Consider the following 19,160-nt stretch of genomic DNA (forward strand, 5'->3'; position numbering starts at 1 on the left):
TCTATGTTTTCTTCTTAGAGGCTTTAAAACTTTAGGTTGTTACATTTAAGTCTGTGATCTATTTTGAATTACATTTTGTTTATGGTGTGAAGTAAGGGTTGAAGCCTTTGTTTTGCATGTGGGTATTCAGTTCTAGAAATCATTTGTTGAAAAGATTATCCTTTCCTCACTGAATTGCTTTGGCGCTTTCTTTGAAAATCAGTTGATCATATATATGTGAGTATATTTCTGTTCTCTCTACACTGATATGTTTCGTTTTTCTTTATCTTGCATCTATGATTTTTCTGTGTAAAGAAACATTTAATCTTTTAATAAAGCACTGCACACTGTCTTGATTATTACCGCTTTATAATACCCTGAAATTAAGTAGTGTGATTCTTTCCTGAATTGTTGTTTTGGATATTGTAGAGCCTTCGCATTTTAGAATCAACTTGTCAATGTCTACAAAAAAGCTTGCTGGGATTTTGACTGAGACTGTATTGAATCTAGAGATTAATTTGGGAGAGAATTGACGACTTTGAATGTTCTGGTCCATGAACATGGTATATCTCTCCATTTATGCAGGTCTGCATTAATTTTTCTTAGTAATGTTTGGTAGTTTTCAGTGTACAGGTAATGTACATCTTTTGTCACATTTATTCTTAAATATGTAATATTTTTAATGTGATTGTTACTGGTACTTATTTTTGAATTTCAGTTTTCAGTTGTTCATTGCTGCTATGTATATTTATCTTCTATCCTGCAAACTTACTTGCTACCTCTACTTGCTTTTTTATGGATTTCGTAGGATTTTCTATGTAGATGATCCTGTAACCTGAGAATAAAGACAGCTTTGCTTCTCCCTTTCCAAACTAGATGTCTGCTCTGTTTCTTCCTTATTGCCCTGGCTAGAATACCTAGTACAGTATTGAATAGAAGGGGTGAGAGTGAAATCCTTGCCTGGTTTCTGATCTTAAGAGGAAAGCATTCAGCCTTTCACCATTAGGAAGGTTATTAGCTTGGGAAGTGTTTCTTCCCCCTGTATTTTCTTGAAGAGTCATTGTAGGATTGGTATTGTTTTCTTCCTTAGATACTTGATAGAATCTAAGCCATTTGGGCCTAGAATTTTCTTTGTGGGAAGAACTTAACTGATAAATTATTAACTCAATTTCTTTAACAGTTATAATTCAGATTCTTTACTTTTTCTTGAGTCAGTTTGGGTATTTTGTTGTTCAAGATACTAAATTTATTGCCGTGATTTGTCATACTATTCCCTTATTGTTTCAGTGTCTTTTAGATCTGTTGTGATGCCATTCCTTGTGTTAATAATAAGTGTTTTCTTTTTCCTTTTTTTTCTTTATTAGTCTAGATAGAGGTTTATCAGTTTAGTAGATTCTTTTCCTTGAAGAACTAGCTTTAGTTTCATCCATTTTTTACTTTTTTCTGTATTTTAACTGATTTCTGTCCATATTATTTTCTCCCTTCTATTATATAATTGCCCACATATATGTGATTTCTGACTCCTTTCACTTCTTTGTATATATTCAGGTTTCCTTTTGCTACATTTTCTTCCTGCCTGAAGAGCATCATTTCTCCTAGTGCAGGTCTTTTGGCAGTGAACTTGCTCAGCTTTTATTTACCTGAAAAAGTTTACTTCAACTTGAGTTTTGAAGAATGCTTTCACTGGATATAGAATTCTAGGATGACAGTTATTTTCTTACAGCATTTTAAGAGATGTAATTCGTAGTACTCTGACCTGTTTGGTTTCTGACCAGAAGTCTTTGCTCATTCTTATCTTTGTTTATTTAAATATATCTTTTTCTCCCTCTGGTTACTTTTAAGATTTCTCTCTTTATCACTGGTTTTCAGCAATTTGATTATGATGTGCCTTTGTTGTGCTTTTTGAATGTATATGTTACTGTCTTTAGCATTCACTGAGCTTCCTGCCTCTGTGTATTTGTCATTTTCATAAAATTTGGGCAGTATTCAGCCATTATTTCTTCAGGTATATTTTCTGTCTCCTCTACTCCTAGTTTCCTTCTGAGACACCAGTTACTCCTGTATTATTTTATCCTACAGGTTACTGGACCTGTGGTCTACCCCCCCCCCCCCCCCCCGTTTTTTTATCCATTTGCTTCATTTTGCTATGGTTTCATGTTCAGTGATCTTTTTTTCTGCAGTTTCCAATCTACTGTTAATTTCATCCTGTGAAATTATCATTGCAGGCATTGGATATTTAATTTTTGATTAGAATATGAACATTGCTGGATTTTGTTGTATTCCTTTAAAGAAAGTTGGATTCCTTCTGGTAGGTAGTGAAGTTACTTTTGAGTTTTATTTTTAAACACTCTTAAGGCAAGTTTAGAATAGTCTTTATTCTAGGTCTAATTTATCCTCCAATTCTGAACTTGCCTCTTCTGGGCTATCTACTGAATATCTTGTGTATCCAGTGAGATTTCTTATCTCTGGCTGGAGGAAATTTGAATGAGGTCTGGCCCTGTGTGAGCTCTGGGAATTGTTTGTTTTATCATTCCTTCTAACAGTTCTTTCTTCAGAAGTTGTTCTTAGCTCAGCCTTTAAAGACTGGGCTATGCTCTCCCTATGCATTACAGATTGGAATTCAGCCAAACACTTAAGGGAACACAAATTCATATTTCAGGAAATATTTCTCTGTGTAACTCCCTCCTCTCTGGAAGTCTCCAGAAATTCTCTCTGGCTTTCCCAAACTAGTATGGTTGCTTCTTCAATGAATAACATTCTGGGGCACTGTTTGGATGCAGTTTGGAAATCACCTCCAGGCAGAAAGCCTGGATCATGCTAGGACTCCCCCATTTGTGTCACTTTTCTCAGAGGTCAAGTCCTGTGCAGCCTGTTGTCCAGTGTCTGAAAGGAATTCCTACACTTTGTCCAGTTTTTTTTTTGCTGTTTACTATGGGAATGTAGTTTGGACAGCGTTACTTGCTCATAGCTGGAAGCAGAAGTGCACTATTGTTTCTTTTATTTCGCTTCTTACTCTTCATTGTGTACTCTTCACTGCATCCTTTAGGAATTCTTTGAGAGATGCTGTTACTGGTGAATTTTCTGAGTTCCTGAATTCTGAAAAGTTTGTAGTCCTAAAACTTGAACTATGATTTGGTTACTGAATTTGTAGGTTCAAATTTGTTTTCCTCTGAACTTGGAATATGTATTTGTGTTTCGTTCTGTTCAGTGTTGCTGATGAGAAGTCTGCTTTTATTATGATCCTTCTTACTTTGTAGGAAACCAATTTTTTATTTCTTATGACTAGTAGTAGAGTTTTCTCTGCATCTTTTGTTTTCTAAGATTTTGATATGTCCAGTGTGGATTAATTTTTTAAATCTGCTCAACTTTTCTCTTAGGCCCTTTTATATCTGAGGACTATGTCTTTTTCAACTTCTGAGAAATTCTATTCTATTATTCCTAGAATATTGCCTTTCACCTGTGGATATTGAATGTTGGAACCTTTTACTGTAGCTGCCATTTCTAACTTCTGTAATTTCTGTATCTTTGTGCTCTACTGTGTTATGAGAGAATTCCTCAGTTCTGTCTTTGCTTGCACTTGCCCTTCACCTCTGTCTGTTCTACTGTTGTTTAATTTCAGTGATCAACTTTTTAATTTCTTTAATTGCTATTTGGTTCTTTTTGAGGATATTTTTAATACTTTTGTGTCCTTTTTCACTTTCACTTAATCTTGTCTGTTTCTTTGGATGTAAATTCTTTATTTTTTGAGTTTTGATGTACTTTTTAAAAAAAATGATTTTGTCTTTTCTTCAATGTTTTTTCTTGTTTATGTTTTCAACTTTGTACCTGATATATTTTCATAGACTGTGTATGAGATAATCTTTTTACTGTTATTTGCTTCTAATGAAAGGTTCTGGACCTCCTGTCCTACTCCATGTTTCAGTCTGGCCAACTGTACTTTATCTGTTTATGATTTTCTAAACTTTTGTTGATATATAATTCATATAACATAAAATTCACCATTTTTAAGTGTATAATATAGTGGTTTTTCATATATTCACTATGCTGGGCTACCATTACCATTATTTAATTCTAGAACTTTTCCATCACCCAAAATGGAACCCCATACATAATAGTAGTCAGCCGCAATTCCTGTCATCCCTCCATCCCCGACAACCACTAATCTACCTTCTGTCTCTTGATTTGCATCTTGTAGACATTTCATGTAAATGGAATCATATGTGGCTTTTGAATCTTTTTGTTAACTTAGCATTATGTTTTCTAGGTTCAACTATTTTGTAGCATGTATTAGTACTTCATTTTTTTAAATGGCCGAATACTGTTCCATTGTACAGATATATCATGTTGTTTATGTATGAGTCAGTGGACATTTGGATTCTGTCTTCTTTTTGGCTATTGTGAATAATGCTGCTTTGACAATTTGTGTTCAAATTCTTGTGTGTGGACATATGCTTTTAGTTAGTTTGTCTATATACCTAGGAGTGGAATTCCAGGGTTATTTGGTAATTCTGTGTTTATCTGTTTGTGATTGTTAGTATCTTTTCAAAAGAAGCTTTGACCTTTTCAACAAAAAGTCAACAAAAGAAAAGTAGAAAAACAAACATAAAACACCCACCTAGAATGATGGAAAAACTATTACTCTTTTTTTTTTTTTTATAGCTACTTTATTTATTTATTTATTTATTTTTCGCTGTGTTGGGTCTTCGGTTCGTGCGAGGGCTTTCTCTAGTTACGGCAAGTGGGGGCCACTCTTCATCGCGGTGCGGGGACCGCTCCTCATCGCGGTGCGCGGGCCTTTCACTATCGCGGCCCCTCCCGTTGGGGGGCACAGGCTCCAGACGCGCAGGCTCAGTAGTTGTGGCTCACGGGCCCAGCTGCTCCGTGGCATGTGGGATCTTCCCAGACCAGGGCTCGAACCCGTGTCCCCTGCATTAGCAGGCAGATTCTCAACCACTGCGCCACCAGGGAAGCCCAAAACTATTACTCTTAACTAGCATCTTGATTCTCTGGACTTCTGTTTCTTCATTTGTAAATATATGTGGATTTAACTAGATGGCTTCTGTGTCCCTTCCAGCTTATCCATTTTAAATTTAAGATAGGAATGCTTTTTAGGATTTCATATTGAACACAAGGGTTTGAGACCTTATTACGTGAATAATATAGATTAAGAGTTATTGTGATATGTTATTAGAAGAATAAACCAAATATAGGTTGAGACTTCCCTGGTAGCACAGTGGTTAAGAATGTGCCTGTTGGGCTTCCCTGGTGGTGCAGTGGTTAAGAATCCGCCTGCCAATGCAGGGGACACGGGTTCGAGCCCTGGCCCGGGACGATCCCACATGCTGCGTAGTAACTAAGCCCATGTGCCACGACTACTGAGCCTGCGCTCTAGAGCCTCCGTGACACAACTACTGAAGCCCGCGAGGCTAGAGCCCGTGCTCTGCAACAAGAGAAGCCACTGCAATGAGAAGCCCGTGCACCACAATGAAGAGTAGCCCCCACTTGCCGCAACTAGAGAAAGCCCGCACGCAGCAACAAAGACCCAATGCAGCCAAAAATAAATAAATAAAATAAATAAATTTATTTAAAAAAAAAAGAATCCGCCTGCCACTGCAGGTTCAAGCCCTGGTCTGGGAAGATCCTACATGCTGCAGAGCAGCTAAGCTTGTACTCCACAACTACTGAGCCTGCGCTCTAGAGCCCATGAGCCACAACTACTGAGCCCGCGTGCTGCAACTAATGAGGCCCGCGTGAGCCTAGAGCCCATGCTTTGCAACAAGAGAAGCCACCGCAGTGAGAAGCCCCTGCACCACAACCAAGAGTAGCCCCCGCTCGCCGGAACTAGAGAAAGCCCACGTGCAGCAATGAAGACCCAATGCCCCCATAAATAAATAAGTCAATTTTTAAAAATTAAAAAATATATATAGGTTGAACAGGAAATCTCATTTTGAATTCTTTTGAATGATATATAGTTAATGTTGATTGTTTTAGGTTATGTGAAAGAGTTAAATCAGTGAAGGATTGAAATCATTGCTGCTTCTTTCCATACTTAGTGGACCATAACTGCCTTTGTTCATTTGTCCTTGGTTTGGTTTCATGATGCTTTTCACTTCTTGGTTAATAATTAATTTATGATTATTTTACCACTAGGAGTTTGCAGTCCCTGATTATCGTTCTTCTCATCTCGAAGTCAGTCAGGCCTCCCAGCTCTTGCAGCAACAGCAGCAGCAGCAGCTTCGCAGACGACCTTCCCTGCTTTCAGAGTTTCACCCAGGTTCTGACAGGTAACAGGCTTTCTTTTACGTTTCCATCCAGGACTGAACTTGTGTCATTTATTTTATTACTTTAATTTTGTTATATTTAACTTGTAATCTTATTAACCAAGCTGTGACTGGTCATTTACAGTTTATATTTTGAGCTCTTTTATATTTGTTTACCATTTGGAGTAGTTGTCATAATAGTTAACAAACTCTTAAAAACTTGTTTCCAGAGTTCGGAGTTAATGCTGTGTAGTGGGCAGTCAGGTAGACCTAGGTTTGAATCCTGGTCAGCTGTTGTGGACTTTGTAGCATTGTGTAAACAGGTGTTCTCAATTCAGGCTGCATATTAGGACCACCTGGGGAGATTTAAAAGCTTGATTCCCAAGTCCCATCCCAGAATAATTAAATGAGTCTCTGGGAGTGGGCCCAGGTCATTCTCATTTGCAGACAGGGTTGCCATCAGTGATTTAGACTTCTCAGACCTTAGTTTTCTACCTGTAAAAATGAGGATAATAATAGCATTGTCTGCAAAGGATAAGTATTTGGTCAGGTAATGTTGGCCCCGTCCATGGGAGGTACTCATTTTCTCCAGGGTCCTTACCATTTCTGCGGTCTTTTACTCCATTCTCACTCTTAATCTAAAGGATTTTGAAGTATAATAACTACCTTTATTAAATCACCTTTCTTGAGTCCTTGTTTTAGCAGTTTTGTAAAGAACCTGATTTACTATTTTAAAAATATGATTATTGTTTAGGTTTTAAGATGATAAAAGGTTTAAAATTATTCTGCCATGTTTAAAATCATTGTAAAATGCATTTCTTGGTGAAGGTTGTGGAGAGAATTCAGATCACTCTCCTCTATTATCTAGCAAATATACAAAGATGGTTTTTTTTAAAAAAGGGCTAAAAATGCACCCTGCATAAAAAAGGAAAGGATACAGCCACTGCCATAAACTTGGAAAAGTGGCATTCAAGGAAGGAATGAGAAGAATATTGCACAACTTGGCCTCCTGGTTCCTACTTTTACTCTCAAAGAAGCAGTGTTGAAGAAAGAAAGAAGGTTAGTGTAGTCGTAGGATTTCTCATGATTGCTCCCTAATTTGGGAAGACATGAGTGGGGGTGATGATGTGGTGAACGGTTGGCTTAGGAATCCCCATTATGCCATCCTGCAGGAAGGATAGTTACAGTGTGCCACTTTCCAAAGTGCTGAGCCAAAGCCCTCAGGACTGGTTTACCTGTGTGGCTGGTGGAGCGGACCAGGATCCTTAGCAAAGGCTGTCACAGCCCCATCCGAGTTTTCCCCTGATTTGCCCCACTTTTCTGTTTCCTCAGGCTATATACTTCCAGAAAAGTATTTAGAAAGCCATATCCAGTCCTCCATCTGTAGACAAACACATTCCAGGCAAAGTGGGGATGAGCAAGGAAAACGCCCACACACCATTCCACACCAAAGAGGGAGTCTGGGTAGGGTTTCTCATAGTATGCCTGAGCAGGAGGGTAAGGGATGCCATGAACAGGGAAAACATATTCCTGGAAAGGAAGATTAAAGCAATACAGTGTTTCAAAAACAAAGACCCGTGTGTGTAAAGAAGATGAAAAACAAAGAACATGCCCCGTGAGTGCTGTGCACTGTAGAATGTAAAATTAATAATGAAGTATTCAAAAGCAAAATAAGGCAAACATATCAGATAAAATGAAAGATTGGACATTCCTGTGCCCCCAAGACCACCATTTTAAATTCAATGTATAAAGTGAGAAGGAACAAGGAATAAAATAGATGTGGCTGAAAGTCAGTCCTTTGTCTTGGAAGAAAGGTCTAGAAATGATCAGAGTGGATACAGAAGAAAAGGACAGAGATTAAAGCAATTAGAAAGAAGTGGATAAATATGGAGGGCAAATTAAAATCATCCAACATGTCATAAGAACATGTGTTTCTGAGGTGGAGAACCTGGTAAAGGAAAGGAAATAATATTCATAACTTAAAAAAAAAAACCACTTTTTTCCCCTTTAAAGTGAAGGAAGAACTCAATAGGTTGATAGGACATACCTTGCTCCAAGAAAAATTTGCACAGAATGATCAATACCGAGACAGGTCCTGGTTATTATTAAAGTTTAAGGCTAAGTAAAAGAATCAGGAATCCAGGAAGCAAAACACAAGTCCTTGATATGGGGAAAAGAATCTGACAGAAGATATTAATAGTAGAGCAATAGCTACAAAGTTCTGAGAAAAAGAAATTGAGATCCAAGAATATTTATATCAGACACGTTTAAAAGTAACAAGCAGACGTTTTCAGACATGAAAGCACTGAGCATCTAAAGCTTCTTGAAGAATTTCTACGTGATGGAATCCAGTCAAACAAAGAATGGAAGCCGTGGTAAAAGGACTACAGTAGCCATAAACCCATTCAAGTGGAAAGTCCATATGAGACATCTCGATGAATTATGGTTCTTTAACGGAATGTCAGTACCAAATCTTGACAAAGTAAAAATAAGTACCCCAAATCAGAGGTACGATAAGTAGTGGGAGAATATTTAAAGGTATGCATTTGAAAAGTGTGTGTGGAGACTTCCCTGGTGGTGTAGTGGTTAAGAATCTGCCTGTCAATGCAGGGGACACGGGTTCAAGCCCTGGTCTGGGAAGATCCCACATGCTCAGGAGCAGCTAAGCCCGTACTCCACAACTGCTGAGCCTGTGCTCTAGAGCCCATGAGCCACAACTGCTGAGCCCACATGTCACAACTACTGAAGCCTGCACGCCTAGAGCCCACGCTCTGCAACAAGAGAAGCCACCGCAACAAAGAGTAGCCCCTGTTCGTCGCAACTAGAGAAAGACTGCGCGCGGCAACTAAGACTCAATGCAGCCAAAAATAAATAAATAAATAAATAATTTATCTTTAAAAAAAGAAAACTGTGCCTGGAGTGATTTGATGACTTCTAAAATGGAAATATATTAGGTTAAAAAAATTAAAATCATAATTTTAATTAATGCTCTTCATAATTATTTTCCTAACCCTTTAGCAAGCATTTTTTAGGAACTGATTTCTTACGCTAAAGGAGTGTTGACCTGGAATATAGCAGTTCCTTCATTTCATTTCATTTTTTTTCTCGTATACATATCTGTATAAAAATAAACCAAATATTCTGTATTTAAAAAACATGGTGATTCTTCTGTTTTATTTTTGCCTGTATATCCATACATCCATATATAAAAATGATGTTTGGGAATGATATTCACCACTAATTATAGTTGTTTCTATGTGGTGGGATTTGGGGTGATTTGCTGTTTAGTTCTGTTATATATTCCAGGAAATTTTTTGTTAGCAAATGTTTATCATTTTATAAACACAGCACTCATAAAATGTAAGAGTCATTTCTGTGTGAATGTCATTCATCATGTTTTATAGATTTCATTGGAAAAATTAGTCCAAATAGCATTTTAGAGTATTTGGATATTTAGATAGCAGATACAGAACAACTGAGGTAGTTTCAGATATTATAAAAGATTCACTGAGGGCTTCCCTGGTGGCGCAGTGGTTGAGAATCTGCCTGCCAATGCAGGGGACACGGGTTCGAGCCCTGGTCTGGGAAGATCCCACGTGCTGTGGAGCACCTGGGCCCGTGAGCCACAATTACTGAGCCTGCGCGTCTGGAGCCTGTGCTCCGCAACAAGAGAGGCCGCGATAGTGAGAGGCCCGCACACCGCGATGAAGAGTGGCCCCCGCTTGCCACAACTAGAGAAAGCACTCGCACAGAAACGAAGACCCAACACAGCCATAAATAAATAAATAAACAAATACTTAAAAAAAAAAAAAAAAGATTCACTGAAACTCAGATAATTGGTTTTCCCTTGAGCAACAAGAGGCCAAATCATATTTATACATTTTTAAATTTAAGTGAAATTAATTTTGTTTCAGACAACAGCCTTCCTTAGGTGGGAATAAATAAAATAAATTGATGTAATTCTAGATGGTCTTTGTGGGCCACTATTTTGAATAGCTATGAAGTTTATGACATATTTCCCCTAAATGAGGGTTATCTTTTTTTTTTTAAGACGTTGAATATTTTATTATTAAACTGTTTCTTATTTTCCTGCAAGGCTGTTGCTTCATTGTATAAAAATAGCACCAGCAAACACAGTGTACTGCAAAATTAAGATAGTAATGTTCTTCATTGGACACTATACAACTAACAAACTTTTCTCCACTGCCATTTATTTCCAGTGGCAAGTTCATTGAGTATTTTGACCCAAATCCAGGGATGGCTGTAAGCAAGTTACAATATTATATAAGGTTAAGATAACAATGTTATCCTTGAATTAGATAATTTTTTTTTAAAGGAACATAGTTTATTTATTTTTTATTTTTATTTATGGCTGTGTTGGGTCTTCGTTTCTGTGCTAGGGCTTTCTCCAGTTGCGGCAAGCGGGGGCCACTCTTAATCGCGGTGCGCGGGCCTCCCACCATCGCGGCCTCTCTTGTTGCGGAGCACAGGCTCCAGACGCGCAGGCTCAGTAATTGTGGCTCACGGGCCTAGTTGCTCCGCGGCACGTGGGATACCCCCAGACCAGGGCTCGAACCCGTGTCCCCTGCACTGGCAGGCAGACTCTCAACCACTGCGCCACCAGGGAAGCCCCAGATAATTTTTATAACTAGTTTTACCACAGATAATTTCAGGAATTCTGAATATTATAACTGAATATTACATATTCTATTCATTATAACTAAAAATCACAGCGTGTTGTGAAAAAGATGCATAGTGTTTATCTGAAATCATTAGGAAGTTAAGGGGTATTTTCTTCAGGCAACACTGTTGTGAGTAGTTTCTTTTGCTAAAAGTTGCTTTTTAAAAATCTATCCACCACTAATTTAAGACAACTATGCTAGATTAAGTTGTTTCAAACTACTTTATTTAGGGGTTCCATTTTCACTCCTCAATAGATTTTATGTATTTCTCATATGCTTCTTCACTCATTAGTTCATCTAGTTCTGAAGGGTTACTGAGGGTCATCTTGATCAGCCAACCATCTTCATAACAAGATTTGTTGAGAAGTCCTGGATTTTCTGCTAGAGCTTCATTAATTTCAGCTACTTCTGATAGAGGAGAATAGAGTTCACTAGCAGCTTTCACACTTTCCAGAGCACCGAATTCCTCTTGTTTGTTCAATTTTCTCCCAGCTTCAGGCAGACTACAGTAAACAACATCTCCCAAAGCTTCCTGTGCAAAATTGCTGATTCCCACTGTTCCAACACCGTTTTCTGTTGTTACCCATTCATGTTTGAGTTTACGACCCGACAGCAGAGCGGGTCCGGTGCGCGGCGCCCGCCCGCAGTCCCCAGGGCCGCGGCGGGCAGGGCGCGTTGGGCGCAGAGATGGCGCGCAGGCTGCAAACCGTGGCCCGCACGCTCCGCACCACTCGCAGCGCCATGTTCGCAGGGGTGCAGGGGGGTCTCCGTGCAGCATCTAGAGCGCCCCCGGCCGGCGGGGAGAGGGGTTATCTTTTTTAAAAAATTAAAATGATTAGGTACATTTCAATAAAAAATTCATTTGATAAACTTGTTTTAAAGCTATTTAAAGATGATACTAAGAGCTGATGAAAGTCAGTAAAATGTAGGGAATTTTAAGTCTAAAAGGCTACAGAGATATTTTAGTATGAAAATCTGTTTTTTTGGTTTTTTTTGTTTGTTTGTTTTGGAAATACCACATTTTATTTTTCTATTCATCAGTTGATAGCTGTTTTCAAGCACAAATTTTTCTGTGGCTATCTATATATTCCTTTTTCTTGGTCATATACCTAGGAGTAGGATTGCTGATTACATGGTAGTTTTTTTGTTTGCCATTTGGGAAACTGCCAGACTGTTTACAAAGTGGCCACACGATCATACGGTATTAGTTTTTTTTTTTTTTTTAATTATTATTTTTTAAAAATAAATTTATTTATTTTTGGCTGCGTTGGGTCTTCGTTGCTGCGTACAGGCTTTCTCTAGTTGCGGTGCGCGGGCTTCTCATTGTGGTGGCTTCTCTTGTTGCGGAGCATGGGCTCTAGGCACTCGGGCTTCAGTACTTGTAGCATGCAGGCTCAGCAGTTGTGGCTCGCGGGCTCTAGAGCGCAGGCTCAGTAGTTGTGGCGCACGGGCTTAGTTGCTCTGTGGCATGTGGGATCTTCCTGGACCAGGGCTTGAACCCTTGTCCCCTGCATTGGCAGGCGGGTTCTTAACCACTGCGCCACCACGGAAGTCCTGGAATTGTTTTTTTAATTTCATGTCCAGATTGTTCATTGCCAGTGTATAGAAATAAAACTGATTTTTGCATGTTGATTTTTTTTTTTACCCTGTAACTTTGCTCTGTTCATTTATTAGCTCTAACATTTTTTTTGTGGATTCTTTTGAGTTTTCTACATATGAGATTGTGTCATCTGCAAATAGAAATACTTCTTCTTTTTAAATTTGGATGCCTTTTCTCTCTTTTCTTGCCTAATATTCTGATAAGAACTCCCAATACTATATTGAAAAGAAGTGGCAAAAACAAGCATCCTTGTCTTACTCTTGAAGCTTCCTACTCCAGTATTTTTTGTGACATCATTGTGAATTTTAAGGAGACAATGGGATCTTAGGTCTTGAATGAGATTTCAAATTTTTGAAGTATAATAAAATTGTAGACCTCAGGGTTTATTTTATCATCTATCCTAAAAACGAAACCCCATGATTAACTTTTCAATTAAAAGTTGTTTTGTGAGACATTCGTTTAAAGCTTGGCCATAGGTAAGATGTTGCTTCTGTAAATACTTCGGTAGAAAATGAAAAGTCAAATTAACAAACACCCATACATAGTACTCTATACAGTATATCATGTAGAGAAATTAAAAACAGATTCCTGACCTTCAGGATACTTAGGTACTTGGGGAAACTAGACAAAATACATGTTTTAGGAGTCAGAATTATGTATTCAAAGTACTGTTGCATTCCCACTCAAGAGACTTGTTTTTAAGTCTTAATAATACTTCACAACTCAAGTCATTTATCTTTCCATGTGGCAGTTGCTGGGAAATTTGTTATTATTATTTTTTTTTCTGCTTGCTTTTATTATTGGTTGAAAACGGTGGCTCTTCTAGTCTAGATTATATTCAGTTATTATGGCATAGGTTTAAAAATACTTTATGGATATTTTTCAGCAACTTCAGATTTTCTGCAAGTTGAAATCTTCTGTTACATCTTTCACTACTTTATCACCTCTACTCCCACCTCCCCTGAAGAAACTTTTCCTATCAGAATTTAAGTTTAATAGTACTTTATAGTGAGGTATATATTCTCCTGGGGTGAGGGAATTCACTTGAAAGTGAGCATAACTTTTCTTTTATTTCAAAGTTCAACCAGGGATGTTAGCAGGAAGTTGTGCATCACTTAAACATTTTCAAGTGATTATTTTCTTTGTATGTATTAGGCCTCAAGAAAGGAGAACTGGATATGAGCAGTTTCACCCAGGCCCTTCCCCGGTGGATCATGATTCACTGGAATCCAAGCGCCCACGTCTGGAGCAGGTTTCTGATTCCCATTTCCAGCGGGTCAGCGCTGCGGTCTTACCTTTAGTGCACACGCTGCCAGAAGGGTTGAGGTCTTCTGCAGATGCTAAGAAGGTAAATATTTGTTCTCTTACCCTGTGGAGTTGTCGGTCTGAAATGTTTGTTTAGCCATATTCAGGCACAGCGCCTAAAAGAAAGTCCAGTTATGCCAGTCTCTAAAGGTTAGTGCTATGGGAAAGTAAAAATTTTGTTAAACAAAACTAAAAACCACAGACTTAATACTCCAGACTTTTAAAGTCAGTACTTTTAACTTTTTGGTAAATGAAAACAATCCGAGGACTGCTGTAAAGAAAAACTGCTGTTGAATGACATTCAACTGCTGTTAAATCTCAAGCATTTTGTATCGGCTTGTTGGGCTGTAAAATGTGGTCAGACTCAAGACTACCACAGTTCTGTTAAATTTAAATTAAATTTTAAATAATACCCTTAAATTCAGTTGCAGTTTATTCACTTACTGCATAGGAGAAGACATGTTTTAGGTAAGGTTTAATTGTGCTTATAATTTTTAAAGAAAGTTTCTTTTTCTAATTTATGTAAAATATATGTTCTTGCAAATACAGAGGAAAAAAGTTATCTATAATTCTCTGTCTTAGAGGTAACTGTTAACTTTTAATATGTAGCTATATCTCGTGACATTTCAAACAATGTGTATTGTGGATTTATGAGAAGGTTCTATTAAGATCAAACCTCTTTTTCTCTTATGTTTATTGTTATTTGCCTTTCTTTTGTGAAATGCATCTTCCTGTATTATGCCCTTATTTTGTTGCTGAGTTTATCATATTTAACTGTCTATTTTGCTTGTCATTAAATCTTCAGATTAGGAAGTACCTGGCACTTAGTAGGTACTGAATAAATATTTGTTTTAGAAAGAATAAACTAATTCTTTAAAACACTTTTAACAATAAAGTGTTAACCCCTTTACTATCATATGTTCATATCTCTTACCCCTGCCTTTTTGTTATCAGATATCTTTCCCATAAAGTTTATTTGCCTTTATGGCTAATGGCCCTGTCCACCCTGATATCAGATAAATAAATACACATTTTCTTTGAGTTTTTATGCAGTGAGAAATGATTTAAAAGATAGTGAATATGTTTGCAATTTATTTTCAAATAGGTCAACTGGAAAAAAAAAAGGTAGGTGTGTGCATGTGTATAGAGACAAAGCAAATACAGCAAAATGTTACAGCTAGTGAATCTAGATGAAGATATTGAGTGTCCATTATACTAGTCTTTCAACTCTTATGTAAATTTGAAAATATTCAAAATAATAAGTTGGGTGGGGAAAGCTCTTTGTGATAAGCTAGAAATGAACTAAGCTTCTAGGAATATTGAGACCTGCTTCACTATGTGAAGTATCTGTATTATAGTCTATGGGTTTATAAGAAATGTTTGAAACATTTAAAAAAGAAGGAAAGAAAGAAAGAAATACAGTGAATAAAGGTCTTCTTCCACAGCTGAATAAATGACCACAAAGGTAATTTATAGCTATAGATTTTTTTGGCAGAAAGAGATCTTAAAACTTCATCCATTTAAATAATGTGTTATGTTGGATCAGAGTACAGCTGATTTCCATTTTATAGTAGAGAAGGCAGATGTTAAGAAAAATTAAGTGACCTAGGTCGAGCCTCCTGAGTTGGAATGAGAACCCATGACCTCTGACCCCTAGTCCTGCTCTTTTCCCACCTCCCTAAGTTGTAAATCGTGACTTTCCTTTTTTTAGAAGTAGGGATTTTGAAAGAATTAGCATCTGTTAGTTTTTTTCTTTTTTTTTTAATGTTGTTAAGCCCAGGTATATCATTTATAGAAAGATTAAATTAGATAAGTTTGAAGGAAAAAGTTACAGTCTCACCAGTTAGAAATTGTTGTTAATTGTGCATATTTTAATGTGCTCGCTTTGTATATTGTATATAACTTTATTTTTGCTTAAATACATACTTTTTGTGTCGTTAAGTTTACAATTTTATTTTTAGTCATATTCCATATATGGATATAAAGTAATTTATTTAATTGCCACACATGTAGGTTACCTGTTTGCTCATTAGAACAATGACATATTTTCTTTAGGTTGATTTTTGTGTTTGTTTTTTTTTGTGGCTGCGCTGTGCGGCTTGCGGGATCTTAGTTCCCTGACCAGGGATCGAGCCCTCACCCTGGGCAGTGAAAGTGCGGAGTCCTAATCGCTGGACCACCAGGGAAGTCCCTAGGTTGATTTTTTTGGTATACAGTCTTGTTTATTTCCCTAAGGTAAATTCCTGTTAGTGTAAGTAATTAGAGACCAGAGTTGGCATATTTTAAGGTTTTCATGGGTGTGTCCAGATTGCCCTGCAAAGGAGGAGAACCAGTTCTTGTCCCTGATAGCATGGTATGAGGGCTCCCAGGTCTTGTGTGCCCTTACTGATACCACATATTTACTGTTTTTTAAAAAGTCATTGTTTGATAAATTTTTAACTTGCATTTATTTGCTTGTTAGTAAAATTTGACATTTTTTTCATTTGTTTATTTTTCCTGTTTTATGAATTGCTTTTTCATGTCTATTGCTCATTTTTCTGTTGGTGTGTTTTTTATTTTATATTGAGTTGTTAGAGTTCACATTTTGCAAATGATTTTTTCCATTTGCCTTTTAAATTTTTTATTTCAATTTTGATGAAGAGAAAATTGTTTTTTATTTTGATTCATCAGTCTTTTTTTTTTTTTTAAATGTCTTTTGCTGTTGGCTTTCCTGAGCTCAAGATAATGTGAATGCCTTTTTTTGTTTGTTTGAGGCTTCTTGTGATTTGCTAATAAATCTCATATAAATGTTTGCTATTATTTGGCTTTCATTGTGATATAAGATGTGAGGTAGGAATCTTAGCTTCTTCCCTCAAATTACTATCAGAATGTTCCAGTACAAAATTATAAACTCCTTGAAGGCGAGCATCATGCCTGTTTTGTTCACCACTCTACCTAGTGCCTGTCATATAATAGGCACTCAAGGAATTTGTTTTTTGTTAAATATTTAACTAGAGAAGAAGTCAGTGGAAAATACTGATTTGTAATAGTAGTTCTTAGGGCACGGATCAGATCACCTGAGGAGCATTTTCAAAATCTGCTGAATCGAAATATAATCTGTTTTGCTGTTACACGTGTTATGTAACACAAATTAGCTCATATGCATATGTAAGAGAATGATATGAATATAACATGGAAGTCCTAAAGATTCGTGAATGATTGTTCCCTGCACATGAATGTTTTCAGGCTCTCAGGATCAAGCTGCCTCATAATTAAGAAATAGCCTTTGAGATAGATGAAGACCTTAAAAAGATTTGAAAAGTCTGCATTTAGTTTTCATTTAGTGCAGGTAGTAGCTGGCTTAGTTAATTCATGAACTGCTCTGCTTTTCAATGTTAAGCTAACTAATGAAGATTGGAATGTTGAAAAGAAACTGCAAAGACATTTTCTCCTGTACTTTTTTGTTTTTAAAGGTTGATAAAAATCTTTATACCCCAAATCTGATTTTTATTTTGATGAAACATACTATTTTCTACTGGAAGCAAATGACCTCAAGGATTAACAAAGGAAGCGTAAACTATAGGGTTTATGGCTACCAAAGAATTGACTGTAGTCTAAATGCAAATGATATTGGAGCTTTAACGATATTATTACTTCTGTTAGGATCGCTGTTGTTTTTGCTAATGCTCTGCTTGCAAAGTTTAAGTAATAACCATAATCCTATTTTCCCCAGAAGTCTTATATTTAACTATACTATTACAGAATATCAGACTTTTCAGGAATATACATGTTATGTTTTAGTTGAAATCTCTGTTCCAATGTGTTTTGGAACAACTATCCAGGTATAATTAAGTGCATTCTTGGTTAGAACTACTGATTTCTCACAGTTAATTAATCTTATTTAATACATTGAGGGCTCTATAGTCCTAGGAACTATGCTCATTCTAGGCTTCTTATACCCTAAAGAAAACTAGTACCTTAACCTAAAATTTATGTGCTCTACAGTGTTGCTTATATCTTCACTTTAGACTGGAGATTAGTAGGCTGTATGTGTGTGTGTGCATGCGTGCATGTGTGTGTTGACGGGGTGATAGGTTTTGGGTGGAGGGGCCTTCAATCTGTTGTAGTCCCCTGCTGGTTTGGAGCTGGAGTGGGATGATATATTAGGCTGAAGAGATGTTATGTGCGATATAGGGTGGGCAGGCTTAGTTGCCCTTTATGAAGGTAGGCCTGGGTGACTGTAGCAACAAAACTTCTAGATCATTTCTTGGACTTCTGTACCTCACTGTTGGCCCTTGGAAAGTCTGAAAACTTTTTGATAGGAACAGCCATATCATAGCTGTTACGTTGGGTGGGCACACAGGGCATGCATGTTCAGACCTTTTGGAGTGCCATTACGAGGAAATGGCTGAGGAATTGGTATCTTCCTTTGCCGTGATTGCGTTATTATTTCTGCAGAAATTAGAAGTCTCAGTATCGTTGTACTAAAGGCTGGTTAGCCACTTAGCCACCTCATTCTGGATAGCTTTTAGGATCGTCCAAATTGTGAATGATATGTCTAAACTATAAACAGCAGTGGTGTGGGTTTGTGTGTGTGTGAGAGAGAGAAAGGGAGGGAGGGAGAAAATTGCTACCGTAGGACTGCCATCTACAGAGAGCATACATTGCTCTGCTAAGCTTTAAAATTCACTTTTTTCAGTTAAGAGGATCTTGCAGCTGACATTGGCTGTTAGTGAGAAATCATTTGTTCTTGATTTTCTTCCTTAAAGGATCCAGCATTTGGAGTCAAACATGAAGCTCCTTCCTCTCCAATCTCTGGGCAACCATGTGGAGATGATCAAAATGCTTCACCTTCAAAGCTTTCAAAGGAAGAGTTAATACAGAGTATGGATCGTGTAGATCGAGAAATTGCAAAAGTAGAACAGCAGATCCTTAAACTGAAAAAGAAACAAGTAAGTGTTTGATTTTACTGCTTAATACATTCTCAGAATGTATGTTTGTCTCACTAAACAAGAGAATGTTGAACTTTCCATATTTTTAACTTTACATAAAGGAAATCATGCCTTGTATGTTCTGTGACTTGCTTATTTTTGTTGTTAGTTTCCTTAGTTTCATCCATTCATTTTCTTGTGGTATTGTCTGGTTTTATGATTCCAGATAGCAAAACTTATTTGTCTGTTCCATGTTGGCTCTTACTGGATGTGTTGTTTCTAGTTTCTTGCTATTCCACACATGGTGCTATGTTTTTGGTTCACGTGTAGACAGATTTTCTAGGACGTGTGCCCAGGAATGGCGTTCCGTGGCCTGATCGTGTGCATGTGTTCGCATGTGCTAGATGAGACCACATCTGCTGAG

General features: G+C 37.3%; 1 protein-coding gene and 1 pseudogene across 4 annotated transcripts in view; one reads left to right on the top strand and one right to left on the bottom strand.

Annotated features, from left to right (window-relative positions):
* The window catches only part of NCOR1 (nuclear receptor corepressor 1), a 145,767-nt gene that overhangs the window by 22,942 nt on the left and 103,665 nt on the right, over nt 1–19,160 (top strand). For all 4 annotated transcript variants that reach the window (XM_059908097.1, XM_059908100.1, XM_059908098.1 and 1 more), the window contains exons 3-5: nt 6,130–6,263; nt 13,677–13,869; nt 18,575–18,757. In XM_059908097.1, coding sequence (XP_059764080.1) covers nt 6,130–6,263; nt 13,677–13,869; nt 18,575–18,757 — 510 coding nt within the window. The remainder of the gene's footprint in view (nt 1–6,129; nt 6,264–13,676; nt 13,870–18,574; nt 18,758–19,160) is intronic.
* LOC132355724 (glycine cleavage system H protein, mitochondrial-like) lies at nt 11,155–11,664 on the bottom strand (annotated as a pseudogene).

The sequence above is a fragment of the Balaenoptera ricei genome, chromosome 20 (genome assembly GCF_028023285.1).
Source record: "Balaenoptera ricei isolate mBalRic1 chromosome 20, mBalRic1.hap2, whole genome shotgun sequence".
In the NCBI taxonomy this organism is placed as follows: domain Eukaryota; kingdom Metazoa; phylum Chordata; class Mammalia; order Artiodactyla; family Balaenopteridae; genus Balaenoptera; species Balaenoptera ricei.